The 27,490-nt window shown below is 44.2% G+C and overlaps 1 protein-coding gene across 1 annotated transcript; it reads left to right on the plus strand.

Moving 5' to 3' along the window:
- Positions 1–524: 524 nt before the first annotated feature.
- Positions 525–27,481, plus strand: CMTM7 (CKLF like MARVEL transmembrane domain containing 7). Its single transcript, XM_086614980.1, has 5 exons — positions 525–683; positions 20,833–21,006; positions 25,800–25,898; positions 26,924–27,005; positions 27,364–27,481. The coding sequence occupies exons 1-5, from the start codon at positions 525–527 to the stop codon at positions 27,375–27,377; spliced, it is 528 nt and encodes a 175-aa protein (XP_086471106.1). The 3' UTR covers positions 27,378–27,481.
- Positions 27,482–27,490: the final 9 nt, after the last annotated feature.

The raw sequence follows: 27,490 nt of genomic DNA on the forward strand, positions 1-27,490 counted from the left end.
CCGGTTCAGGGCGGAGCTCCTCTCCTGGGACCCCACAGCGTACAGCGAGGCGTCCCCTCTCCCTGCTCGGGAATGTTCGCTTCGGCGTCTATTTTCCTGCAACCCAGCTGCGAAACTCACCCGGCCGGGCGTCCCGCCGCGGCTGCCGCCCCGGGAGGGTGCTGCGGGGAGCGGCGGGTGGGAGCCGCGGCACGGCCACCCTGCGGCTGCCCGAGCGGTCCTGCCGCGCCTTGTCCCGGTCCTGCCGCGCCCCGTCCCGGGCCCTGCCGCGCGCCCCGCTCGGCGCCCCGCGCGGGCGCGGCGGCAGCGGGGAAACCCCCGCGGCTTCTCCGCCGCCCCCGCCCCGCGGCCGCGCCAGCCGCCGAGGGACGGAGCGGGTGAGGGCGGGCGGGGCGGCGCCGCGCTCCGCCCGGCCGCGGGCAGCCCCGGGGCGCCGCCGCCCTCCCCTCGCCGCCCCGCCCCGTCCCGTCCCGTCCCGTAAGCCTGTCCCGGGCCGGGAGGCGAGGGGAGCGCAGTAAGGAGCCATGTCTCACGGGGCGCGAGTGATCCGCACCGGGGTGAGCAGCGGGGGGCCCGCGGCCCCGCCGGCCGCCGCCTCCTCTTCCTCGGCGGGCTCGGACGCGGAGCTCATGGACGGCGCCTATTTCCGCTCCTGCGCCGGCATGCTGAAGGTGGCCCAGATGGTAAGGGGAGAGCGGGCGGGGGGCGGCCGCTGGGGCCCGCCCTGGCGCCTCGGCAGTGCCTGCTGGGCGCTTCTGTTGGCGGCGGGTCTGGAGAGTGCCGTCGGGGGGTGCCGGGCTCGCAGCTCGTTGCCGTTTTGGCCGCTGCGGTTTTACTCCTCGGCTCTCCGGAGGAAGAAGAGCCCCGGTCCCGCTGGCAGAGCGAAGCGTTGAGGTCTGGCAGAAGCTGCCTCTGCGTTTTCCGAAGGCAGCGACGCGCGCTTCTGCTCAGGCGGAGGTGCCGGAGCCCGGAGTAGCGCTACTTGCTGGAAGTGCTGCATGGTGGTGTCTTGGTAGCGGTAGCTGATGGTAGTGATTAGTATTCACAACTTTTTGCCATTAATAATAACGGTGACACCGTGATGCGAATGCGGATCGTGCTCCAGTGGAACACCTCGTTACTTGGCATGGGTAAGTTTCTGGGAGAAAGCAGGGCCAGGTGCCAGCGGCAAGAGTGGACTGGTATGGGTGGGCACCATGGCCGAGACTGCAAGTCCAGCTGGCTCCATGCCCTGGCTGTCCGAGACCTCCAGGCAGTGACCTAGTGACTGGGGGAGGCATCTGGAAGATGTATGGCTGAAAATCAGAAATTCAAAATTAATCGACAGTGGAGCGCTGCCAGGATTTGAGCTGGAGTCTCAGTGCAGGAAATTTTGCTCCGTCTAGATGCAGAGAGGGGTAACAAATAGATAAGCTCTTTCTCATTTCTGTGGCACATAGTTTTTTGTGGAGTCATTTGTCAGCTTAATACCAGAACTGGCAATGATAATGATGGATGGCTAGGAAAGAGCACAGAAGGCAACATGTAGCGATACCTCCTCACATACAGTCTCATCCCACAAAAACTTGTACCTTGACAACCGTTTATGGTGGAATTGTTGCCTTCATTTTTGATAGCCTCCAATGCCTTTTTTTTCCTCTCTGCATTTATTTGTCTAGTCATTTTTTTTAACCTGTGTAAGTTATTAGCATCTACAAAGTCCTAAGTTGACATTAGAAGTTAGAAATCGTTTTGTTCTAGGTTACAGTAGAGTCATATCAGGTCCTAAAGCTTCTATTTGAAAGGCACCAAATTTCTTCTAGTTCATTAATAGCCATCAGCTGTCTTTAGAAATGAGCCTCGATACCAAGAGATGTAGTTGAATGTGACTGGGCATAGCTACCTGCACCTACTGAGCATTCGTACCACACTCGTGAAACCACAGAGTTGTCCCTCACTAGGAATTCAGTTTGGTAGGAATACAAACAGTTGTCTGCTGCCTTCTCTTGGCTTGGGTTGTTCCAAACCGTTGCGTGGATCTAGAGTATCTTTTCAAGAGACAAACGATGTTCTTTTGAGCGTGTCTACGTTGCAAATGAACTTGTAGTCCTAAAAAAGTAGACTTGTGCTTTGCTGATTAGCTAAAAGTCTGTCTATGCTTTTGCTTTCACCAGTGGTGGAAAGAACAGTTCCTTTTATGGACTAGAAATACCTAGTCTTCTCTGCCCTCTATCCTGCTGTGGTGTCACTGCAGCTATGATGTGTGACTTACAGCTAGCACAGGCATGCTTATTTGTGCTGAAGTTTCAGGTTTTGGTGCTCCTATAAAGTGTGCGTGCATGCTTTACATAATTTTATGTAGTATTATGTAACTATGTAATTTTATATAATGCTTCACATACTTTACATAGAGTAATATTTTATCAATGCTGTTCAATATCAAATTTATCAGAATTTAAGCTAGTGGTTTTCTGTGGTGACTTTAACAGAAGTTAAAGTAACGTAAATTAGTTCTCCTCAATACTCTTTCAGCTTCACCTTCTCACATTTTTTCTGCTTTCCAGCTTCCCTGTAAATAACATCAGTAGGAGTTACCTCAGGTATCCAAGGAACTTTGAGCAAATGAACTTCCTTTAATGTGGTATCATGATAGTGTCATCCTCTCAAATAATTCCTTCAGAAAACTAAATGTTTGTGCTGCAGTGTGTAGGTAACCAGGATAGGTTAGTTCTAGATCAACTCCTGCACTCAATAAAACACGGAAAGTTAAATATTTTTGCAGCTCTCCTTTATCTCTTCTCAGACAGTATTTTCCGCTTTATCTATGAATCCATTTGTATTAGCATTCGATTCTTCTAGTTAGAAGTGTTTGCAGTATCCTTCTTTGGAAATAATTCTTTGTGTTAAATCTATGAACGTTCCTGGATTAGTGTTAATGTGGCTGGTGGGACTGCAGTCTTGCTAAGAAGGAGAACCATTATGCTGGCAGAGGACAAAAGTAAGGTCTTTTGGGTTAGATGTATATCATTGCATACTGGGCCTCTGAACGGTTGTGGTTGTGAAGAGGGAACATTACTGTTTCTTTTTTCTCTTTCTTCCTCAATTCCTTTTTCCAAGAAGTAATCGATATGAGAGAGAACGAGGAAGAAACGTTTTGTCATTTACTGTAATGTTAAGGGCTGTTTGCAATGCTTGCAAGCTAAAAAAAAAATTGTGTGTGCATGAAAGAATTCTAATAGATGACAACAATATGCTATAGAAATTATACAAAGGAAATAGAAAATAATGTTACAACTGTTCTTCTGTAAGAGAGATCATAACGCGAGGACTAAAACTCAGCAGTCTTGGACAAGATTAGGAGATTGTGCAGCAATCTGATAATTACTGAATTGTCGCAAATGTCTAAATGTTACCAGTGCTTTCTCTTCAAATCCTGGGTGCTGTGGTGTCTAGCATAGAATGAAATTAGGAAGTAAAAAGCATGTTTCTTTCCTGTAAGCCTACATTAATTCCTTTACTTTTTTTGCTAGAGAATTTCTTTAACCTTGCAGAATGATTATAGCTTTGAAAAGATAACGTGTTTTATGCATTGAGTTCCTGGCTTTCTAATGTTTAGGGAACGGTATGTAAATATTTTGAAAATAAAATGGAGGAGAAAACATAGTTCTATGATTTGTGTATTTTACATGGCAGTAACACAGTTTGAAAGCAGTTTTTCATGCATATTACTAACGTTAGTAGGGGCTCCATTTTCAAAATCCAGTCTGAATTGACATTCTGATTTCAACAGGACGTTGCAAAGTATCTTCAACGTCTAACCCACTTCAACTGGTTTAACTTGACAGTGGTTAATATAGATTTTTCTCTTTCTTTTAGTGTTTCCCCCCCCCTTTTTTTTTTTTTGTATTTGCAGTTTTGCCAAGATCTCTTCTGTTCACAGGGATGCATGCAGGATCCCATTGTGGCCACCTTGGTTCTACGGCTGCAGTGTACTATATAAGTGTGCGAGTGGGTGTGTATAAATGTGCACAATACACTTTTACCAGAGAAGCTAAATAACTTGAATTTTAGCAAGCTTGGCAAAATCAACACACATGGCAGTCTTCAGTATGCCACGCTAACTGTGCTGATTTGTTTGAAACACGTTTGCTCTGCGTCTGTGCTGCCGCTGGCTTGTTTTATTGTAAGACTTTCTAGGAACCTATGTTACTTAGCTTGGCCCGTTCTCAATAGATGGGTTCTTGGAAGCCTTTTGAGGCATCTTGTGCCTTTATAGGCAGCAGTATGAATTTGCATCCGTATTGTCACTGGAGTGGCTCAAGTGGCAGTGTTCATAGATTGAAACAAGTCTGATTCAGCTGAATGTCTTGTGGAGCCCTTATGTGCCTTTTAGTATTTTTACATACTGAAGTCTGTAGGATGCCACAGACACTGCTTTCAGCACAGCTCATGTTTGACAGTCGAGCCTATGTAGGTGTCCCACCATCCTGGGCAGCTGGCTGGCAGGAATGGCTGTGATTGTACCACCTGTCCAAAGTGTCCGATGCAGAGATTTGCAAGAGTGTGCCCAGTACAGACCCAAGAGAGAAAAGAAGTGTTGAGACCTCACATGCAGAAGGAGAGCCGTCATGGCACAGCACGTGTTTGTGTAGGTCTCTCAAGCTTCTCAAACAGTTCTTGGACTGTTCCTTCTTTCAGGCCTCTCAGCAGTACAGAGGCCCCTGGCCTTTTTCGCTTCTCTTTCCTCACCTTCAGGTTGGGCCAAGCTAATGTTGACCACAGTTCAGACTGAAGGCGATTGTTCCCATGATAATGCTGTTGTTACTGAGTGGACAATGGTTCTGGCACAAAACAGTGCTGATTCTTTCAGCTCAGTCTGAACCAGGAAAAAGCAGAAAATCAGAATTATCTTCTCAAGGCTGGGGAAAAAATTTGCAAACAATTGCAAGGTAAAAATGGATAAAATCAATAAAAGTTGACTTAACAACATCATTTTAACTTGTTAAAAATGCTAAGGGAGTAGTTAAAGCTTTTCTACTGAGCATCTATTGAATTCCAAAGTGTGTCTTGACAAAACCAGATACATGCTTGATATGGGAATGGCCAACAAGACAGTCAGTAATTCTGAGTAACTTTGAAGTGTGCTGAAACCTCTCTGGGTTATTTGTGCACTAGCATACGGCTGAGTATTAGTATTCAAGAGAATATTCATACATCAAGAGAATATTAATACGTCTAACACCGAAAGCTAAAAAATGCTGGTAGTTAGGTTGCTGGAGCCGAGATCAATTTCTGAATGTGTTGAATGATATCAGACAAATTTACTTGGAAGCTAAATTCAGAAGAAGTTGAAATATGAAAAGAAAGCAAAATCTGTTAGTGGAAGAAAACAATTCTTAATCAAAACCATTGATACAGGAGAAGGAAATTCACAAAAGCAAATGATTCTTGGTGTGATTTGAAAGCTACTCAATCTTCTAACTTGATCTTGAGCCTGAAATGTCTTTGTGTCTATGGAGGTGATTGAAATAAAACATCTAATTCTTTGGAGCAGCTTGTCAATGCTCTATGATTTTGCCTGTATGATAATAATGCTGGTCAGTCAGAAGAGAGGGGTTCTGGTGATATGCAGAGATGCTGAAGTTTTAAACCCGTCTCTGGGTGCTCTGTAGACTGCACTTTCAACTTTCCTCTAACATCACTCTGTCTATAGTTCTTCCAAAGGAAAATAACAGCCAGAAGTAACAAGTTTGGTGAAAGTTGCTGGATGCTAACCTACAAAGCTTAGGTTCAAACAGTTCCATGTTCTGCTTGAGTTTTTATCCGGCTGATAACAGAAAACGTGAAAAATAATGCTGTAATAGCTATCACTGATGTCATGACCTATTATACAAAAGGCTTATTTTGAGGCAAGCAGGAGGCATTTTATGTTTGTGAAGAAAATAATAATTGAGGAAAACCACCCCAAGAATCTGCAGGTGTCTTCAGTCTGCAACTATGTGATGAACTACTGGCTAAGCAATAAGAAATAGGACATGTTTTTTAGCAGCAAAGTTTTTCTCTTCAGGCCAATGTCAGAGGTATGTGTTGTAGCTGCTAATTATTTTTGTTGTTCTACTAGAAGCTGCAGTAAAAGGACATTGCCTGGCATGCTGGGTAAAGAGGGGAAAAAATTATCTATGTCTTAGATGGTTCCAAAGTAAGCAGGAGCACTTGAGTGAGGAATGTCCAAGCCTAGTAATTAAAACCAATAGGTCTGGGAAGTCCTGTTAATTCCTCTCTGTGATCACTGAAACAGGCAGGCTCAGCCAGTTGTATTTTTCCGTACCTCTGCTCTGGGTGGCTATTTTACAATTTCTGCCCAGGTATTTGCATAAGAGCTGGGAGCAAACAGTGTGTTCCCTATGTGTTAACCAAGGAGTGCTTGGTGGTAAGCTGACATGGTTTAATTTGATGAGAAAAAAATAACAGGCAACACCAGTTTAAGGAATTTTCCATTTCTGTCTCCCTTCCATGCAGCCATTCTCAGCTGTAGTGATGCAACTGTTCAAAAAGTTTACGCAGTAAACCTAGCCAGGGAACTGATGTAGCTTTACTTCAGCTCTCCTTACAGAATCATGGAATGGTTAGAGTTGGAAGGGACCTCAAAGATCATCTAGGTCCAATCCCCCTGCCTTGGGCAGGGAAACCCTCCACTACACCAGGTTGCTCAAAGCCTCATCCAACCTGGCCTTGAACACTTCCAGGGATGGGGCATCTACAACTCCTCTGGGCAACCTGGTCCAGTGTTTCACCACCCTCATTGTAAAAAAACTCTCCCTCATATCTAATCTAAATCTCCCCTCTTTCAGTTTAAAGGCATTGCCCCTTGTCCCATCACTACACGTCCTTGTAAAAAGTCCCTCACCAGCTTTCTTGTAGGTGCCCTTCAGGTACCAGAAAGCTGCTATAAGATCACCCCAGAGCTTTCTCTTCTCCAGGCTGAACAGCCCCAACTCTGTCAGTCTGTCTTCACAGGAGAGGTGCTCCAGCCCTCGGGTCATCTTCGTGGTCCTCCTCTGGACTCACTCCAGCAGCTCCATGTCCTTCTTGTGTTGGGGACCCCAGCGCTGAGCACAGTACTCCAGATGGGGTCTCATGAGAGCAGAGTAGAGGGGCAGAATTGCCTCCTTCATTTTTCTTTTGTCGGTAAGAGTTTTTAGGCAACAGTGCAGCCATAGAGTCTACTGGCAGCAAGAGCAAGTGTCTGACTTATAAGGGCAGGAACTATGTAAGCCTGAAGTGATTCCATGTGCTTCAAACCACAAGCTGAGAATTTAGTCCTTTTTCTCTTGGGCAGGGGAAGGTTTTGCACCATCTGTTTTAATTTCTGTTTCTCTTATTTAATTTAATTTCTCTTATTTAATTTAGTTTCTCTTTAGCAAAAAAGAAACTAGAAATTTTTCTGATGTTGAAACTGCTCTAGAAGACTAAAAAATCCACTCCAGTACATTTTGTAAAAAGACAATTGTAGTCATTGTTAAACACGAGGGAATCTGTTCTGAATGTGTCAGTGAATGTTTGATTTGTATCTTAGAAGAGGCTTCCAAAAAGCACAAAGTTGGAGCTACCTTTCATTGCTCATTTGATCCATCCAGTAGGATTCGTTGCAATACATTCATTAGCGACCTTAATGCATGCAGTGCTTTTAGTACAGAAGTGGTTGAACACGGGTTAGCAAATTCATTTTCTGAAACGAAAAGAAAAGGAAGTGAAGCCTAGAAATTTGCCACATCACCTGAGATGTGTTTAGTATGCTTGAAAGAGCGGAGTGAGGTATTGGCAGTGGTTTCCTGACACATTTGTTTTACAGGAAGCTACATTTGCAAATGCCATTTAAAAATCTTAATCAGGTGTACACAGAGTCCATGGATAAGAAGGTGTGGTGAAAAGCATGGATTCTTACTGCTCTGTCACCTTCCTTTAAGACATGCAAGGGTGATGTATTCCCTCTCTTCCCTCTCTTTGGAGATCGTGTCCCTTTGAACATCCTCCTTTCCTGCTACACAGAAGCAGAAGCCAGGGGATCAGTTCTTTCCAAGCGCAGACTCCATCAGCTCGGAGTCTATAAATGATAAAGAGCATCTTGCCAAGCATCCTTCACTGCATTCCAGGGATGTAGGTGCTGGAACAATTTGTTGTGTCTTGTTGTGACCCAGCAGAGCCGTGGCCGTACCGCAGTGAGGGCAGCGTTCCTGACCGTGACGCTCTGTTAGGTACCTGCTCTGCATTGCTGGGGTAATGGAGTATCGTTCCCCAAAGCCAGACAGTCTGTGCTTACTATGAGTAAGTATTTCCTCCGCTCCCCTCCCTGGAGGGGAGTCCTTGTGAGGTACTCACTCAGTGCTGCGGCTGAGTTGTCTCCTCTGGCTGTTGTCACATTGGGCGCACTGTGGCCTCGTCCTCCCATTTTGTGGTGAGATGTAAAGTATACAGCAGCCAGAAATTGCTACTTTCTGTACACAGAGATCAAACTCTAAAATTGCTGTGATTTCTTTTCACCCACCTGTGAGCTTCCTCTTTTTTGCGTAGCTCAGATTCTTAAGGGATCATCACGGCTGAAACAACTGCCGGCACTGCGCTGCGGGTGATGCGATGAACGTAATGGCGAGTACAGGTGCGTCTGGCTGGTCGGAGCTAGGTGACTGCGGCTTTCAAAGCCAAAGCACGCTTGGCTGCTGTTCTTGCAACAGTAGCAACAGCTGCAAGGCTCACGGCTTCCTCTCCTGCTCACAGCTTCCCTGAAGGGAAATGGAAATGCGGTGGTGACGAGATGGAGAAGCTGCTTCAAGGGGGAGTTTTCTTAGAGTGTTTTTGGTGTGTGTTTTTAAAAAAAATGCCATTAGTGAGTTCAAGAAAGAAGTACTGACTGCTGGGAGAGAAGTATGCTGTTAACCTGAAATGACCAGCAGCAGCTACAGAAGTACAGACGGACTTAGCATACTTTCCTGCAAGTCTGTAATTATGCCCTGGAAAGGCCACTTTAAGAGCTCTTTCATCTGTTTGGGAAGAACACAGTCCCCAGTTGCTGCTTGTCACCTGTTAGCTAACTGAGCCTTTTGTAGATTGCTCGAGTGAACCTTCCTAGTAGACACAGGAGTGCTGTCCCAGTGTGTTTGAGAGCCCTGCCAGGCTCCAGGTGGTCACTGAAAGCTGTCAGCTGCGGCAGTGCCACTGGAGAATCTCATCTTGTCTCTTCTCGTTTTTCCCCCTCAGTCATTGCCCTTCAGTTCTGTAGCATCTTAGAATCATAGCATGGTTTGGGTTGGAAGGGACCTCAAAGATCATCTAGTTCCAACCCCCCTGCCTTGGGCAGGGACACCTTCCACTAGATCAGGTTGCTCAAAGCCCCATCCAGCTTGGCCTTGAACGCTTCCAGGGATGGGGCATCCACAACTTCTCTGGGCAACCTGGTCCAGTGTTTCACCACCCTCATTGTAAAAAAATCTCTCCCTCATATCTAATCTAAATCTCCCCTCTTTCAGTTTAAAGGCATTGCCCCTTGTCCTATCACTACACACCCTTGTCAAAAATCCCTCTCCATTTTTCTTGTAGGTGCCCTTCAGGTACTGGAAGGCTGCTGTAAGATCTCCCCAGAGCCTTCTCTTCTCCAGGCTGAACAACCCCAACTCTGACAGTCTGTCTTCATAGGAGAGGTGCTCCAGCCCTCAAACCATCTTCATGGCCCTCCTTGCCAAGCATCAAGTGTTTGCACTTGGAGAAGGTTCTTCTTTTGTGTGCTAAGGCCTGGTTTGATCTAGCAGCCAGGCTGTGATGATGCCAGTTGGTCTGGAAATTGTCACGATGTTAGCATTTTCGGGAACTCTCACCTGTTTTTTTCCTAATAAGAATTATAATGCACCAGCACGGCTAACAACATGGACTTCAGTGATGTAAACAAGTCTTCCTCTTATTCGAGGAGGCCTTGCTCAAGGCTTCGTTGCCATGGCTAACAAAGCCTTTGCTAGAGATGGCAGATACGAACTTTTAAACTGCTGTTTGTGCAACTGCCAGCTGTCAGCACGGTGTTCTCTGGGGCAGGGAGAGATATGGCAGGTGTTAACTGAAGATTTGAATCAGTCAAGCAGTAAATGCCTCAGACAATGACAACGGGCCGTGTTGTGAGCGGCATCTGTAAGGGCAAGTGATGAACAGATTGCATGCTGAGGCTTAGCAGGCACAGGCACTGAGACTTCACTGAGCGGTTCGCAAGGTATCCCTTATCTCAGTAACCAATTCCAGGAAGATGAGATTGGATAGCGTATGCTTTCTATTTTTTGTGCATCTCGTTTCATAGGTTATTAGAATGATCGTTGCCATGAGGTACTGGTTTCGTGTTATATGTTCCTATTTGAGTTTTAAGTAGCTATATGCTGTTAGATATGTATTGGATATCCAGGTCCAGGGGGGAAACTTCGCAGCTTGCTGTGCAGAGCTTGTGGATGTTTGTTAAACACTGTGTACCCTGAGCTTCAAGCAGCCAGCCAGTCTGAGCCAGGCTTGGCTGGTCAGCAAACGTGGGCTCCTTCTCTGTAGGTGGTATTGCCATGCATGGTTGGTGAATCCATTTTTAGACAGCCGTGAACTTTACGTACAAGAGCTCTATAGCTCACGAGTAAGGATTAAGCTCTGTGTTGTATATTGCTGACAATATGGGACTTTATTGACTAGTTAAAGGGCAAACAACACAAACATATGTGCTGAGAATGGTTCAGAGTAGTGGCTTCAAAGGTGCCTTACTCCTACAAGGAGCTCTTCTTCCCAGCCAACTGAAAGGAAGTATGGCAGGTGAGGTGGACAATCTCCTGCCCCAAAGGAGGGCTCCTTCTCCGGACTCAGGTGCTTTTGCAGCAACAGCCTCAAAGGACAAAGTTCTCCAGCAATGTTTGTATACCTTAGGTGTCTTTATGCCTCCATGAACATGTATATTCCTGTACATCATCATTGGATTCCGTTCTCTGCCATCGAAAGCCACGTTTCTGCCATTCCTTAAGACAGCTCAAACCTCTTAATTTCTAGTTTCTACCAAACCCACTTTTGTTGGCCTGCGGTTCGCAGGCAGTAAGCAGGCCAGGCTTAATTGTAACTAGTCATTACAAAGAATTGTCTCTTTAATGATCATGGCTAACACCCTGTAAGAAGGGCTCTTTAATAGTGTCATTCATATGCTGGTTCTGTGATTGCCCCACATCCTTTTCTACCACTGAGGTCTGTGCCTAAGCAGGTAGATAACTTCTTATTAATAAGTAAAGAATACCACTTGCTTGTATTTAGGATTGTCCTCTTATCTGAGTCATAGAGGGTCTGAATAAGATTATTTTGCCTTTTCTCACCTTCCCACGATTTTTATCTTCAGTAAATAGCCTGTGGATGGTGGTACATGAGAGAAGTCACTTATCAGAGGCCAGGCAGCCTCCTTATTTTAGCAAAGCAGCCAGACAAGAAGGAAATCTGCCCAGACACAGGGGCTGAGAGGTTATTGTGCAACTGAAGACTGAGTGCTTCACAGAACCATGCACTTGAAGGCAGCTGATTTCATCTGTCATTAGTGAAGTTTTAAATGGTCAGGGTTTTTAATCTTCTCTTTCTAATAGAGGTTTGACTGTTACAGCTCACATTTCCAACACCTCCCTGGAAGAAGGAAATCTTGATTACAGCAGTAGTCAACTTGTTGCTTAAATTAGCTGAACCAGTCTTGCATGAACTACAATTGTAACCTTGGCCTGCACTGCGCTTATGTTTCTGTTTTGGGAAGCTGTTCAAAATACGTGTTTTATTCTGTCCAGAAATATGTACTTAATAATATATGGGTGTTGCTTCACTATATTGAGGTGTAACATCGGAAATGTACAGCTGCAGTCAGGGGCATTTCTCCAGGGCATAGTTATCCTGATTGGCTCGCTTTGGGATGGAAAATTCCCCTTACTGTCTTGGCTGGTGTTGCAAGCTGGAAACTGACTTTTTTTCTTTCAAATGCAAAAAATATGTAGATCTTATTATATTGTTTTTTAAAAGAGGCTGTGATAAAACTGGATATGAGTCAGTGCTGCCCCTTGCTCCAAATCTTTAGACAGACAGTTTCTGTACTATTGCTTCCGCTAGAACTTGGTTAAGTCTTAAGAGAGTGGAAATCAAACAGTTTTTATCAATTTCATGGATAGTTCTCAGGGTATTTATCTTTTCAGATTCAGGAGGAGGGACTTTAAGCAGTATAAAGGTTCATCAGTGCCTGAGCAAGTGCAGTGGAGAAGCTCTTTTCTTAATGCTGTTTTCCAGCATTCCGGGTGCGGGGGTGGGGGGGAGGTGTATGGAAGCTGGTTCTGTCTTCTTGAGGGTTAAATTGTCAGAGAAGGATGGAAAGGAAAAGCACTTTCAGGTGTTGCCAACTACCGACTGGAGACTGGTGAACCAGAGCAGCTGCTTACAGTCTTTTTGCAGGTGTAGTATATGCTGAATCCTGTCCCCTGACCTTTTTCCCCTCAATGGTGCTAATTTTTACTTAGCCAATTGCAATGCATGTCCTGATGCAAGGGAGTGGGGAAGATAGCTAGGAACCATTAAAGGGGAAGTTATGGTGTGTTCGTATGTATAGAGGGAAATTTGGATGGGAGAGAATGAGAGCTATAAAGGAGAAGAAATATGGAGTGTAATGTAGGGAAAGAAGAGGAAGGGAGAATAAAGAGCAGAAGAGAAGGAAAGAAAACACTGGAGACAACAAGTCATAGTACAACTTCATATGGGAAAGTGTAGCAGAGGGGAGTATAGTCAAGAAAGAAAAAATGTTCTGAAAAAAGCAAGAAAGTGGTTGTACATTGCAAGGCAAAATAATTCAATGAAAAGATAATGCAGTGTTGTGTGGCTTGTAGATGACAACGTGTGTGTCACAGTATTATGGTAAATCTTTGAGATAAGAGTTACAGTTATGGCCAACTTGAGCCAATTTTGCTTCCTATCAACACTATCTTCTTGCCCTGCAGTTTAGCTGGCATTTCACATCTTATTTCTATATAGAAAAAGAAAATTATTATCCATAGTTAAAAGTTACACACTAAGACAGCAGTTTCAGCAGTCAGTTCAGGATATTATCTTAGGATTTGCAAAAACCAATATTCAGTTCCTTTCTACAATGAAGATTTTTAATATCATTTTTTGTACTACTGCAGCATCTAGAAGTCCCAGGCAAGGAGTAGGCCACCTGCTGAGGGTTAACCCCAGCAGCCACACACCCATCCAGCCTCTCACTCCTTTCTCCTGCAGGGTGAGGAGAAAACAGAAGGAAGGCAAAAAGACCCATAGATTGAGATAATGACAGTTTTATAAGGAAAGCAAAAAGTACACATGCAAGCAAAGCAAAAAAGAGGAATTCATTCACTACTTCCCATCGGAGGGCAGGTGTTTAGCCAATTCCTGAAAAGCAGGACCTCAGCATGTGTAATGGTTGCTTGGAAAGACAAATGCTATAACCTTGAACTTTTCCCCTTATACCTCCTTTTCTTGAGCTTTCATCGCTGAACACGACATCATATGGTCTGCAGTATCCCTTTGGTCAGTTGGAGCCAGCTGTCCTGGCTGTGTCCCTTCCCAACGTCTTGCCCACTCGTAAGCCTACTTGCTTTGGGGTGAGGGGAAGGAGATAAGAGTATGAAAGCCTTGCTGCTCTGAAAGCACTGTTCAGCAGCAGCCAAAAGACTGGTATGTTTTCAAGACTGCTCTAACCACAAATGGAAAGCACAGGGCCTTACGAGCGAAGGCAGATAAGTTTATCCCATCATCATTGTATGGGGTGTTGTACAGGCACAGTGGGAAAGGGTAACCCTTACTTCACAGTCCTTAGTAGAATTGTGAAAGAGCAGCCGGATACAGGCAAATGATAGCGTGCAATAGGGAACAGTCAGGAATGGTCAAGAGGATGAACAGTAAAGTAGCCGTAGCGTTAAAGATTACACTTCCAGTTAGAAAGCAGTTTATTTGCAGGTCATTTTTTTGCGACACATAATAACAGAGTTTATTGTAAGTAAATAAGTGACAGTCAGGGAATAAACACCAATTCCTATTTCACAGTGAGCTAGAACTCTCATTTTTGTTATTTTGTGTGGTGTAACAGCAACAAATCAACCAAAACGCAACTCCCAAAAGACCAGCCTTTTCCTGCTGCTTTACTTATTCTGTCGCTTCCTCCTTGGATATTTTAGAGTCATTCCCACACGTATTTTCACCCATGCATGTCTGTTACGTCTGTCATCTGTTGATTGTTGATTTGGGCTTTTTTTGGAGGATGAGTTGTGAGTTTCGTCTTTTTTTAGTGGGCGTGCATTCTCACTCACGCTCTAGAGGAAAACCAGTCATCTTGACCTGGAGGTTTATTAGCGGTGCTCAACGTTTGTTGCTCACCAGCCTGGCTGCAGCACCAAGGACGCTGTTGCATCTTCCGCAGCCAGGAGGAAATGGCCTGCCTCTTGTAGGCAGGATCGGTACCTTGAGTTAGTTAATTAGTTCATTATCTTTAACTCAGTCCAGCTGGCTAATAATGCGGTACCTTGAGTTGATTAGTAATTAGTTCATTATCTCAACTCAGTCCAGCTGGGTAATAATGATTGGTTGCCATAAACGTTTTTGCCTTATTTTACACATCTGAAGTGTTTTGAAGGTGAAAAACTAGCACAATGCATGTGAAGTCTTTATTAGCCCTCATCTGGCGAATGAGGGAGCTGAAGTAGCAAAATACATGGTTTGTTAAAGTTCAGACAGTAAGATGGTTACAGTACTGGGGTCAGAATTCAAGAGCTAGTGACATTCAATTCCTCCCTTGTTATGTCAGTGTTTGTCTTTGAAAGTGTGTCTCTGCTCAGAACATTGGGCTGTCCTTTAGAGTAGGTTGTTGTCAGTATCGGAGATCATACTGGATTTACGTTTGTGCAGGTAGCTGTGTCTGAGACAAATTTAGTTCTCTCTGAATGTTACAAAAGAATTAAGTATTGGCAGTAAAGCCAGAGCTTTATTTATTACATCCATTCAGCAGAAATGGATCAGCAGAAATGGACAGCAGGAAAAGATCATAGAAAGCACTTGCACAGATTGATTCTTGGGTTATAAAACTGTTCTGTGGTCAGACAAACTACAGTCTTCTACCACCCGGTCAGAAAATGCTTAGTGGTGCCAGCTGCCCTATGGGTACATGGAGGGCAAAACAAGTCCTTTCTTATGTTATTGTTTCTTCATTACCCTCAGGGCACTATTGAGGAAAATTGTATCTGTAACCTCTTCTGCCTGCCTGTTCCTCGGAGCAGCTGATTCTCTAGTGAGGTGCTTTGAACTTGCCATCTGGGTTGAGGTTCTTCCATCTTTGCTGGTACACTCCAGCAGGATTGCGTTAGTGAAGGGGAGTCCAGCCTGTTAGTCCCGAGATGCAGGCAGCTCTTAGGCAGTTTCACGGTGGCCCATGTGATTGATTCCGGGATTCCAGTCCTGTCACTGGAAAACGCAGAAGGATCTAACCACCAGAGAGGCTGAGGATTGTGTTGCTGGCTTGGTCTTGGTCCGAGCATCATGCCCGGTGTGCTCCTGCGAAGCTAGGAAGTTTGGAGCCGAGCTTTCTCTGTAAACAGATTGCATCTGCAGGACTACAGCCAGCCAAGAGCAAGTGCAGGGAGTTAGGTGGAATTCAAACCATCTGAAATTAGGAGTACAATGACATCTGGGCCTGATGCCAGGGGCCTTTTTTCCAGTGTGCATTTGCCTTAGGAGTAATTGGAAGTTGGATCTTCCTCCTGTATACAATCTCTTCATAGTACAAAGGCATGATTCCTCTCCTTTCCTTAGGAAGGTGTTGAATTTTCCTGCAGTGGAAGATTGACTTCCTTGAAGTCTTTGTACACATTTTCCTTGTTTTACTAAGTGTAATCAGTGTCCAATGGGCTTCAGATGCTTTGACAAGGACAAGAAGAAGCAGGGAGGAAAACAGCTGATTTTCAAAAAGGAACAGCATTTCTAGGGAACACTTAAAGTAGTATTTTATAGCACAGGGAAAGAATTTATCACTCTTGTCCAGTCCTTCCCTATCCTCTCTAGCTTGAACAGATTGATGTCATCTCTATGGCCTGGAAGGAAGATCCAGGGAACTACAGGCTGGTCAGCCTCACCTCATTTCCAAAGTGACGAAGAAAATCATCCTGGAAAACATCTCCAAACACATGAAGGACAAGAAGGTGATCAGAAGTAGTTAGCATGGATTTACAAAGGGGAAGTCAGGCTTCACCAGCCTTACTGTCTTCTGTAATGAAGTGACTAACTTGGTGGACAAGGAGAGAGCAGCGGATGTTGTTTACCTTGACCTTAATAAGGTTATGGTCTCCTATAATAACTTTATAGACAAACTGACAGGGTATGGCTTAGCTAAGTGGGCAGTGAGGTGGGTTAAAAACTGTCCAAATGGCCAGGCCCAGAGGATTGCGGTCAGTGGTACAAGGCTCAGTTGGAGGCCAGTCACTAGTGGCGTACCCCAGGGGTCAATACTGGGGCCAGTGCTATTCAGCATCATTAATGACCTGGGTGATGGGGCAAAGTGCACTTTCAGCAAGTTTGTAGATGATAAAAAATCTGGGAGGAGTGGCTGATGAGCCAGAGAGTTGTGCTGCCATTGAGAGGGACCTTGACAGTCTGGGCGGAGAGGAATCTCATCAAGTTCAGCACAGGCAAATGCAGAGTCCCACATCCAGAGATATCTAGGTTATAAACCTCTCTGCATCAGTGCAGGTTGGGGGCCTATTGCCTGGAAAGCAGTTCTGCAGAGAAGACCTTGGGGTCCTGGTGGACAACAAGCTGGCCATGAGCCAGCAAGGCACTCTTGTGGCAAAGAAGGCCAAGGACATCCTGGGCTGTTTTAGGAAGAGTGTTGCCCATGGGTCAGGACCCTTCCCCTCTACTTGACACAAGTGAGGCCACATCTGCAGTGCTGTGTGCAGCTCTGGGGTCCCCAGTGCAAGAGCACCATGAACTTAACTGGAGTTAAGCACAGGTCCACAAAGATTATGAAGGTTCTGGAGCATCCTTCATAAGAGGAGAAACTGAGAGAGCTGGGATTGTTCAGCCTGGAGGAGGGAAGGTTCAGGGAAGCTCACCAACATGTATAAATACCTTATGGGAGGGAGCGAAGAACAAGGAGCCAGCTTCTTTTCGGTAGTGCCCAGTGACAGGACAAGAGGTGATGGGCACATGAAAGTCAATCTGAACATCAGAAAATGCTTTTCTCACTGTGAAGATGATCAAACACTGGTACAGGTTTCCCAGAGAGGTCGTGGAGTCTCCATCCTTGGAGATATTCAAAACCTAGCTGGACTCGGTCCTTGCCAACAGGTTCTAGGTGTCCCTGCTTGAGCAGGGGGTTTGGGGAAGATGACCTCCAGAGGCCCTTTCCAACCTCAACCATTCTCTGATTCAGTGATCCTTGCTGTGAGCATGAGAGACATAACTGAATCACATTTTACATTTCCTTCACAGCTGGGACATACATGCTGCTGCAGTCTTTCTCTCACACCCGAGCCCTGAGTGTGGCTGGTTGGCCTGGCCCATGCCTGACACGTTGAGCGAGTGGTGTCATAGTGCAGGGGAAAAAGGGTCTTGAGCCTTGCCCTCATCACTTGAAGTCAACAGCAGCGTAACCCTTGGCTCTTCTTTGCTGTGAAGATCAGATCATGATCCCACCAGCCCATGTCCCATCTTCCATTAACATCCTTGAAAGATCTGTGCTTGTTCACCCTTTTTTAGGGGCCATGGATATGCTTTTGAAGGAAGACCATATCAGGAAGGAGAAAATTGTTTCATTTTTGATAGAGCTGTGCTCGCTTCAAATCAGAACGGAGTTTAGGCGTGGCAGCTTATGTCAGTGCTATTCAAGAACCAACATTTTCTGCGGGCACATTGCAGAGGATGTGGTTGCCTCATCTCTAGCTCAAAATAGAGATGAGAATGCAGACTCTTACCATCTTTTTTTATGATGTCTGTTCTGTCTAGTAAGGTGTTGAGTGCCTCCTGGCAATTACTGGCTGCCTTTAGTTCTTGTTGACTTCACTGCCAGATAGTTCCTGATACATACCAGGGTTCCTAAACATGCTTCATGACTCACTGCAAATATCTGGTCCTATGGAAAGTCAAGAAGTGGATTAGTTTAAGCTGATCAACTTCTGTGAAACAGAGTAAATATGGAACTTCATTTAAATCAAAAAATCCCTCCTTGGAGTTGATTGATGCATATGTTCTTTGTTTTGCTTTTCAGAAACCAGAAAGCACTTAAATTGTAGTGTCCTGCCATGTGTCCCCCACCCTTTTTGTAATGCAGGTCTGAAGCCTGGATATGTTTTGTGGAGCATATTGAAATCTTCTAATGAGACTGACCATCATTTGACCCATTCTTCTGGTCTGACTGGCTTGCTGGCTATGGGTTACATGTCTGCTGCTCTCACAATCTGTGAAATCCTATATTGAAATGGAAGTGCTTTAATTTTTTTGTGCCTCTACTTTTTCTCTTCAAGATGTATTAACCTACTGCCCTGCGCAGAGATGCATAAAGAACACTTATAACATTTGATCATTTTATTGCTTTGCTGTTCATTTCTCTCTCTCTCTGTGCCACAGAGAGACTTCTAAGATATATGTTGAACTGTATCCTGGACTGTTACTTATTAATCATTTTATCGCTCATTTTCAAGTTCTCTGGAAACAGGAATTACAGAGGGGGGAAAAAGATGCAGTCATCACCTGGTATATCATGATAAACTTGCTATCTCCTGAAGGAACTTTGGTATTTGTCACTTTTAAAGGAAAAATAGTATTACGTGGCTCTATTTCCTACATTTGTTAGCGTTCTTTTTCAACAGGTGAGTTTTAAACTCTGACTGTACCTGCTATCCATGCAGACAATACCGTGTGGCAAACATGGTATGGCTCTATATAAAGCTGTTGATATCGTCCCCTTTGCACCTGTCCTGTGAAATAGCATGATGTCCCTCCAATTAGAGAACCCTCTTTAGAAGCTGCATGTAAATCTCATGTTGTGAAATTCATGCTAAGAAAGGAAATCTTTGAAAGAAATACCTCTTGTCACACAGTGATTTCTTCCTACCCATATGCCGAGGCACATCTAAAATCAAAGAAGGGAGAATCTTTACTAATTGTTTTTGGAATTGTTTTAATGGTAAAGTACATTTGAAATGAAAAGCATGTTTGTTCAGTTTCATATTTCTACCCTGTTCTTAGGAGCTGAGCAGATTCTTCACTGACTGGTTGGTACCTTCTGTCTTCTTATTTCTGAGAAATATAACACCTCAGATGAATTTCCTCACCTTGTCCTTGCATGGCTCATATTCTTATTTATGCTTCTCAAATTTTTATGCCTCCTAACTGAAAAAAAAAAAAATTATGCTCCCATGAAGTTGAAAGAACTAGTTCTGGTTTAAACTAAGTTTTTTTTTACCAGTGTCTTATTGTCTGGATGATGATACTTCAAGAATGCAGTCTCTTTGGGGCCACCTTTCTGAGGTGGTTCACTGCCATAACATTGATCTGGCTATTTGGATGAAGTTTGGCTAAGGTGCAAGTTCTTGTGAACTTCTTGTGAAGTTCTTATGTGTGTATAGAGCTTTGATTCACTTGAGAATGTATGTGTTTAGCCTGTCTGCCTAGAACTGAGCAGGTGAAACTCAGTTAACACTAGAGCAGGAAGAATCTAAGCTATGTTGTTTGGGTGTTGTTTGTTTGGTTTTTTTTTCCTTTTAACCTTAAGGAAATTATTTGGATAATGGATGCAGTTGGTTAGGAGTTTGGAAGATGAGTGTGCAGGAAAGGATGTTGCAGTCCTGAAGTGGTGGCTTCCTGTGATAGTTTTAGTGTTTTGGAGAGACACTTAAAATGTGAATCACTACTGCTCCTGGCTGACTTTGGATGAACCAAAAATCACAGTGTCTGAAAGCATGCATTGGCAAAGTCTGTAATAAGAAAATATTCGAGTATATCCTGGGTAGATTTATTTTTCTCACCCAGGCTAGTCAGACTGGTAGAAGCAGCAAGATTAGTAAAATAAACAAGTAGCTTTAAATTAAAAAAATACAATAGCTTTTGTCCTTTGCAAGCCTACAACTAAAACAAGTTGTACAATAGTGCTTCATAGTTTTATGTGACAATGTTAACTTATTAAAGCTTTATAACTATTGTATTGAGAGTGAGGTGAATTAATCAGTTCCTCCAAATGTTTATATTATTTGCTGTGATACCACCATATAGTCTGCTAATACTCCTGCTCTGTAGGTGGCAGAAAAGGAAGAGTAAAACTGTTAGTTCAGTTGCAGCCAAGTCCTCCGATTTTGCGTGTGAGAACTCTCGCTAAATGGAAGTAAAGGCACACGTGTTCATGGGCACCTTTATTTTTACAGCTTTCCGTAATTTCCTTCTGAAAGTCGGTGGAGTTTAGTTGCTTCAGTTGCTGGTGCAACTCCAGGCGTTCAGTGTCTCTTCTCTATTTGAGACCTCTTGTATTGTACATAAACACTTCTTTAAGTTGAATTCTTCATGCTGAAACTGCTGCTTTCCTTCTAGCAGTTGGCTCTTTTCCCACTCTTCATTGGTTTTTTTAGCTCATTTAAGAGCAAATTTTAAAACGTTTTTACCATGCTCGTTACTTTGCTCTCCATTTTGTTGAGACCATCCAATTTACATCAGATATTTGTCTTCTGTTTGTAAGTGCCATTTTGTTGTGTTTAAAATCATCTCCACAGCCCTCTGAACACCATTGTAAAAATCTTTAACGTTCCTTTTGTCTTTCAGATCTCACTGCTGATTGGATTCATCAGTGTAAATAGTTCTCCGTGGACAAGTTACAGTGCATACAGCTACTTTCAGATTGTCACCATGTGCGACTTGGTTATGATTTTGTTCTTCTACATTATCCACATTTTCAGAATCTACAGGAAGCTCACTTGTGTTAGCTGGCCGCTTGCGGTAAGTCTGGGTTCCTTGCTGTCGTGGTGCCTCTCTTGTGGGATGATGTCTCGATTACTTAGTCCATTTTCTTGTGCTATCACGCAATGATAGGCTGTCTTTCACATAATTCTTTTTTTGCCTTGCATACAAATCCTTTTGTTGCTTTTGTTATTAGTATTCAGTTCAGCAGATGCTGTTATTTGTAAGTTTTTTAGATGATTCAGATCTGATCCTGCCCTCCTTTACACAGATAAAGATCCAGATTTACTCCAGGGAAGGCAATAGAGTCGTTCTGAAACAATTCAAAAGAAGCTACTGATTATCAACCCTTCAGCAGATGGGTCCTAGCTCAGGTCATTCATAGCAACTAAGGGATTGCTAGAGTACCAAATCATAGCATTAGGAATCATGTACTACATCCTGTCCCAAAATAACATCTGTGAGTACTATTGAAGTCAAACGTGTCTCTTTTTAGTATGGTTTTAGGTAACTTAAACAATAGCAAGAAATAGGAGCCTCAACCTGATTGCCATAGCCTGGCCTTTCCTGGGATATCCTGCAGGATGTTCCTGCCTCATTCCCACATTTCCCCTTCACATCCATCTCTCATATCCTATCAGAGAACTAACAAGTGGCACAGAAAATGCGGGACCTGAACTTCCTTAGTAGCTTTGGGTCAGGTCAGCTAGCAGAAGAGTCCGCGTCCTAGTGCAGGATGATGGATTTTAATAACTGCTTAGAATGTGTCTCACTTACACATAGTGACATGTTAGTTCCATGGAGGAAGGACCAAAGGGGTGGGGAAAACCAACTGGAGAGATGAAGAGGGATTTTGAAATCCAAGAAGTGGTCGGATGGTTTTTAATGGAAGCTATGTAAGTAGTTTACAGATCGAAAATAACCATTTGTCCATACATGCACTTCTCACTAGAGAGAAAAATTTAATTTTCTTTTTAAGTGAAGAATACGGTTAGGCTTGCACCTCTTTTTATTTTTTTAAACGTGTACCACCACTACCGGTCTCTAAAAAGTAATTATTTATCTAGAGATAATACAGATGCAGGGATTGAAATAAGCTAGTAAATGACAGTTTTGCAAAGCAGCATCTAATGTGTGCATTGCTGTAACAGGACTATGCCATTTTGATCTCTGCATGGGCTGCTTTGGGTTTTTATTGTGTGTGCTTAATCATTCCTAAATGTTCCAGAGTCACTAGTGAGTTTAAGGCACTACAGTTTGTGGCTGTTCAGCTTCAGGTATCTTTATGGGATGTAATGCTTGAACATTGCTGCTCTTTTACAACCAACCTTCTTTTCAGTCACATATTTAAGTATCTTTAGAACAGAACAGGAAGGTCTGTAAGGGACTTTGAGAAACCACAGCTAGTGTCTGGCTGAGTTTCCTGGCAGGATCTCTGCATTGCAATCAGGGGTGTGATTTGCAGTTAGTAAAGTTGCAGTGGTTCAAGAGGCTGTTCAGCACTACTTTTAAAGCTGGGAAGTATTTCCCCAGAGGGGCACTCTCCCAGCCCTGCTGGGGCTTGGTTCTCCACCTAATTTTGCCTTTGATGATTCTTTTGCACCTTTGCCCATCCCTCACATTCCTCTAAAGTAGTGGCCTGTGTATGCTGCTTGATTTGGTGTCTCTAAGGAGGCAATGGCATGCATAATTCACCTGCTGCATCATGGACTAGCCAGAGAAGCCTCCTTATGAAAATAATTTATTGTAGCAAAAGCAAGGGTGGAGAGCTTGATTACCTGGAACAAGGTTACAAATGAGGAAAGTAAGTCGTAGTCTCTGAGCCTACTTTATGGTAACGATCCTCCTCAGCCGTTGTTTATAAACACCTGAGCAGAAGGAAACCGTGGTGTGGTATGACAGGCTATTTTTCCTCTGGGATTTCCTGGAACAATTTCCTTTTGGGGACTATATTCTCTCTCCTTTGGTTTGAGATGGAATACCTCCTCTCCCTTTTGGAAGACATTTGCTTGGCTCATGCTGGTAGTGCAATGCAAATAAAGTAAGCAGATACCCTCCTGCCCACCCCACCATGCAAAAGAAACAACCCATGTTCAGCTTGCAAACACCCGTGTTGATTGCGCTAACCTTTGGGAAGATTCGAAATCTAAATCCACAGATAACCCCTGCTTGTGCAAGATAAAATCAACTCCTGGACTGATACTTGTCACACTAGAAAAGAACTTAAATGTGGTGCCTCAGTGATCTCTCAGAAAAACACGTGATGTCATGTTTTACCACAGGACAGCTGCAGCCCCCCTTGCAGATGTAGGAGCCTGGTCCTTGCTTATGAGTGTCTGCGTAGTTTTGCTCTTTGTGACTTCCCTCCTGTTTCCAGTCTTAGAATCATAGAGCAGTTGGAGTTGAAAGAGACCTTTAAAGGTCATCTCGTCCAACACCTCCTGCAATGAGCAGGGACATCTTCAAATAGATCAGGTTGCTCAGAGCTATGCCCAACCTGACCGTCAATGTTTACAGAAATGGGACATCTACCATCTCTCTGGGAAACTTGTTCCAGTGCCTCATGACCCTCATTGTAAGAAATTTCTTGTATCTAGTCTAAATCTACCTTATTTTAGTTTAAAACCATTACCCCTTGTCCTATCACAACAGGCCCCTTATCAAGCAAAAGTTTGTCCCCATCTTTCTTACAGGCCCCCTTTAAGTACTGAAAGGCCACAATAAGGTCTCCCCAGAGCCTTCTCTTCTCCAGGCTGAACAGCCCCATCTCTCTCAGCCTGTCTTCATAGCAGAGGTGCTCCAGCCCTCAGATCATTTTTGTGGTCCTGCTCTGGACTTGCACCAACAGTTCCATGTCCTTCTTGTGTTGGGGACTCCAGAGCTGAACGCAGTATTCCAGGTGGGGTCTCACACGAGCAGAGTAGAGGGTCAGAATCACCTCCCTTGACCTGCTGGCCACACTGCTTTGGATGCAGCCCAGGGGACAGTTGGCTTTCTGGGCTGCGAGTGCACATTGTGGGCTCATGCCCAGCTTTTCATCCACCCGTACCCCCAAGTCCTTCTCCTCAGGGCTGTTCTCAATCCCTTCATCCCCCGGCTTATATTGATACCAGGGGTTGCTCTGACCCAGGTGCAGGACCTTGCACTTGGCCTTGTTGAACCTCATGAGGTTCACACAGGCCCACTTCTCGAACTTGTCTAGGTCCCTCTGGATGACATCCTATCCCTCAGGCCCATCAACAGCAGCACTCAGTTTGGTGTCATCTGCAAACTTGCAGAGGATGTACTCAATGCCAATGTCTACTTCATTGATGAAGATGTTAAACAGTACTGCTCTGAGTACAGATCCCTGAGGGACACCACTTGTCACTGATCTCCATCTGGACATGGAGCTGTTGATCACTACCCTCTGGATGTGACCATCCAACCAATTCATCTTCCTCTGAACAGTCTACATGTCAAATCCACATCTCTCCAATTTATAGAGAAGGATGTTGTGGGGAACTGTGTGTCAAAGGCCTTACAGAAGTCCAGATAGATGACATCCGTATCTCTTCCCTTGCCCACTGATGTAGTCACTCCATCATAGAAGGCCACTTGGTTGGTCAGGCAGGATTTGCCCTTGGTGAAGCCATGTTGGCTGTCTTGAATCACCTCCCTGTCCTCCGTGTGCCTTAGCATAGCTTCTAGGAGGATCTGTTCCATGATCTTCCCAGGCGCAGAGGTGAGGCTAACAAGTCAGTAGTTCCCAGGATCCTCCTTTCTACCCTTTTAAAAATGAGTGCAATGTTTCCCTTTTTCCAGTCACCAGGGGCTTCACCTGACTGCCATGACTTTTCAATGTTATGGAGAGTGGCTTGGCAACTACATCAGCCAATTCCCTCAGGACTCTGGGATGCATCTCGTCAGGTCCCATAGACTTGTGTATGTTCAGGTTCCTCAGGTGGTCCACAACCTGATCTTCTCTTACAGTGGCAGGGACTTTGCTCCCGCAGTCCCTGCCTTGAGAGGTGTGGGAAGAGAGCTTGTCAGTGAATACTGAGGCAAAAAAGTTGTTGAGTACCTCAGCCTTCTCCTTGCCATTGTTAAATTTGCCAGTCTTGCTCATCAGAAGGGGTGCACTTTCTTTGACCTTCCTTTTCTGGCTGACATAGCTGTAGAAGCCCTTCTTATTATTCTTTGCATCCCTTGACAAGTTCAGCTCCATCTGTGCCTTGGCCTTCCTGATCTGATCCCCACACAACTGGGTAGCATCCCTGTACTCTTCCCAGGGTACTTGTCCCTGCTTCCACTGCCTGTGTCTTGGTTGATGTAAGTTGTTAGTAAATCCAGCAGTAGATCCACTGCTTACTTTCTAAGATTATCAGAAGTAGGAACATTTGGTTTTCCATTTATGCCATTTACTTCCATTTCATATAGGCTAGAGAAATATGCCCTTAAGGCTTCCTCCTTCCTCCAGAACTGTCTCTTGAAGTAAGGTGCATACTTGATGCAGGAAAGATATATGTTTCACCCTCAGTAATGTCCCAGTAATTGAAAGGGTTGTGTCTGTAGCCAGTAAGTAGGTCTTCTTCCAGTGACACTAGTAGACCTGGAGATTTGCCCTCTCTCCCTTTTTGAACAGAAGGTCAGGTATGGTACAAAACCCACTCACTAGGTGGGTTTTTATCTTTTTTTTTCCGTTTTTTTAAGCTTTTTTTTCTTTTTCTTTTCACTGGTGTTTTGTCCTCTGGATTTGAGTAGCCTCTGCCAACTTGTTTTTGTTCTGAGGCACATCGAAATGCTTTCCTGATAAGTTTCCCTTCTGACGCAGGCTGTGCTTGTCTTTACAGGAGTTTCTTCATTATTTAATCGGTACAATTCTGCTTCTCATTGCATCGATTGTAGCAGCATCCAAGAGTTACAATTTGACGGGACTTGTGGCTGGAGCGGTAAGACTATGTTTATTAGTCTTGACACTTTTTAAATTGCAATATATATAAAGTAGGGCATTGGAAATCAGTTAGTTGTAATTTTATTTTCTTTCCTTTCTGACTTGTCTTGGTTGGGTGAACTACCTTCTAGCTCATGTCAGTGAATGTGCTGTAACACAATGCCAACAAAAATATTTTGTCGTGAGACTCCAGACTCACCACTGCAGTGGGTATTTGTCCTGTCAGAGAGTTGAAACCCAAGGCTCCTGCTTTAACTCATAGGAAGTAACACGTTTAGGGGAAGAATTAAGACAATTCGGTTTCGACAAATGGCTGTTGTAGCAGCTCGAAGTTACCTAAAGGATTTCACCTCAGTCTTTGACTTTTGACGCCTCCTGCCCCTGAACAGAGGCCTGTTGAAGAGAATTTCTCCTGAGCTAAACCCCGCTGGGTTCCTGGGCTGACTCACTGGAAGATACTCTCTGCCTCTGTTGGCTGGAGGGCTTTATAGAGAGAGGCATGATTTCTGAATGTGGGCAACAGTGTTTTCACAGCAGCAGGACCTGAAATACAACTCCTCCAAAATAAAGAATCGCTTTCAGAAACTTAGTCCTGATGATGCAAACAGACTAGAAGACCTACCTGACGTGTTTATTTGGCAGATGGCAGGGAAAGACTTGTTCGAATCAGGCAGTAAAAGAGCAGTAATCAGAGGCGTTAGAAAAAGTCTTCTCTTTGTTGCAGAATCCTAGTGAACAGTCTAGAAGATGAGACTCTATGCTGCTCTTCAGCTTTTTCTCCCTCCTTGCATATGACTCTCAGTCTTATCTTTCAGCCACTGTTTTGACAAGACATAAGCTGCTATTATACTATGGAAACTTTTTTTTTTTTGTCTATTGGCAGAATGGAGTAAAAACTCACTTTTTGGTTCTGTTAATGTCATAAAATATGTAGCTGGATATACAAAAGCGTCCATATGTTCATGGAATATGTGTCACCTAATATTCTGTAAGTTTTTGTGGTTTATTTGTTTTCTCATCCAGACTTTCGGGTTCCTAGCTACGATCCTTTGTGTTTTAAGCATATGGTCATCCTACAAGGTTTCATGCATCACGCAGTCCACAAGTAAGTATCATGCTTAGTAACTGCCAGAACGTTTCCCAAAATGAATATTTATATTTTCTGCCACAGGGCAGTGTCTACCTGGGAGGATTTATTAACCTCCTGTTCCTTGTTACTCAAAATTACTCACAAAGCAATAATTCCCTATTTTCTGACAGCACAGACGTATCACAGCTACTGACAACTGTTAACAACCGACTACTAGAGCAAAATAACTTGCTTCTAGCAAGTAGTGAATGTATCAGTGCTTTCTCTTCTACCTCCCCCAACCCCTACTAAAAGAAGGTTTCCTGCATGTTCCTTAATCAAGTAGATGAATTTGTTTGTGGCATCACAAGTGACACTGTCTTCCTTTTCAAAGATGCATCTGTATGACTCCTTCACCTCCACAAGACGTCTGCCTTCCTTACAAAATCGGATACCAAAGAGGAACATCCACTACTGAGTAGAGAGCATGGGTATTTTGTTACTAGCCTGGACAGCCGGCA

This window comes from Tauraco erythrolophus, chromosome 7 (genome assembly GCF_009769465.1).
Source record: "Tauraco erythrolophus isolate bTauEry1 chromosome 7, bTauEry1.pri, whole genome shotgun sequence".
Classification (NCBI taxonomy): Eukaryota; Metazoa; Chordata; class Aves; order Musophagiformes; family Musophagidae; genus Tauraco; species Tauraco erythrolophus.

Bases quoted from the DNA above. Each gene is read 5' to 3' on its own strand.
- CMTM7 (XM_086614980.1), top strand. From the start codon at position 525: ATGTCTCACGGGGCGCGAGTGATCCGCACCGGGGTGAGCAGCGGGGGG. The intron at 684-20,832 runs GTAAGGGGAGAG...TTTGTCTTTCAG, and splicing joins TGCTGAAGGTGGCCCAGATG to ATCTCACTGCTGATTGGATT. The intron at 25,899-26,923 runs GTAAGACTATGT...TTTCTCATCCAG, and splicing joins CGGGACTTGTGGCTGGAGCG to ACTTTCGGGTTCCTAGCTAC.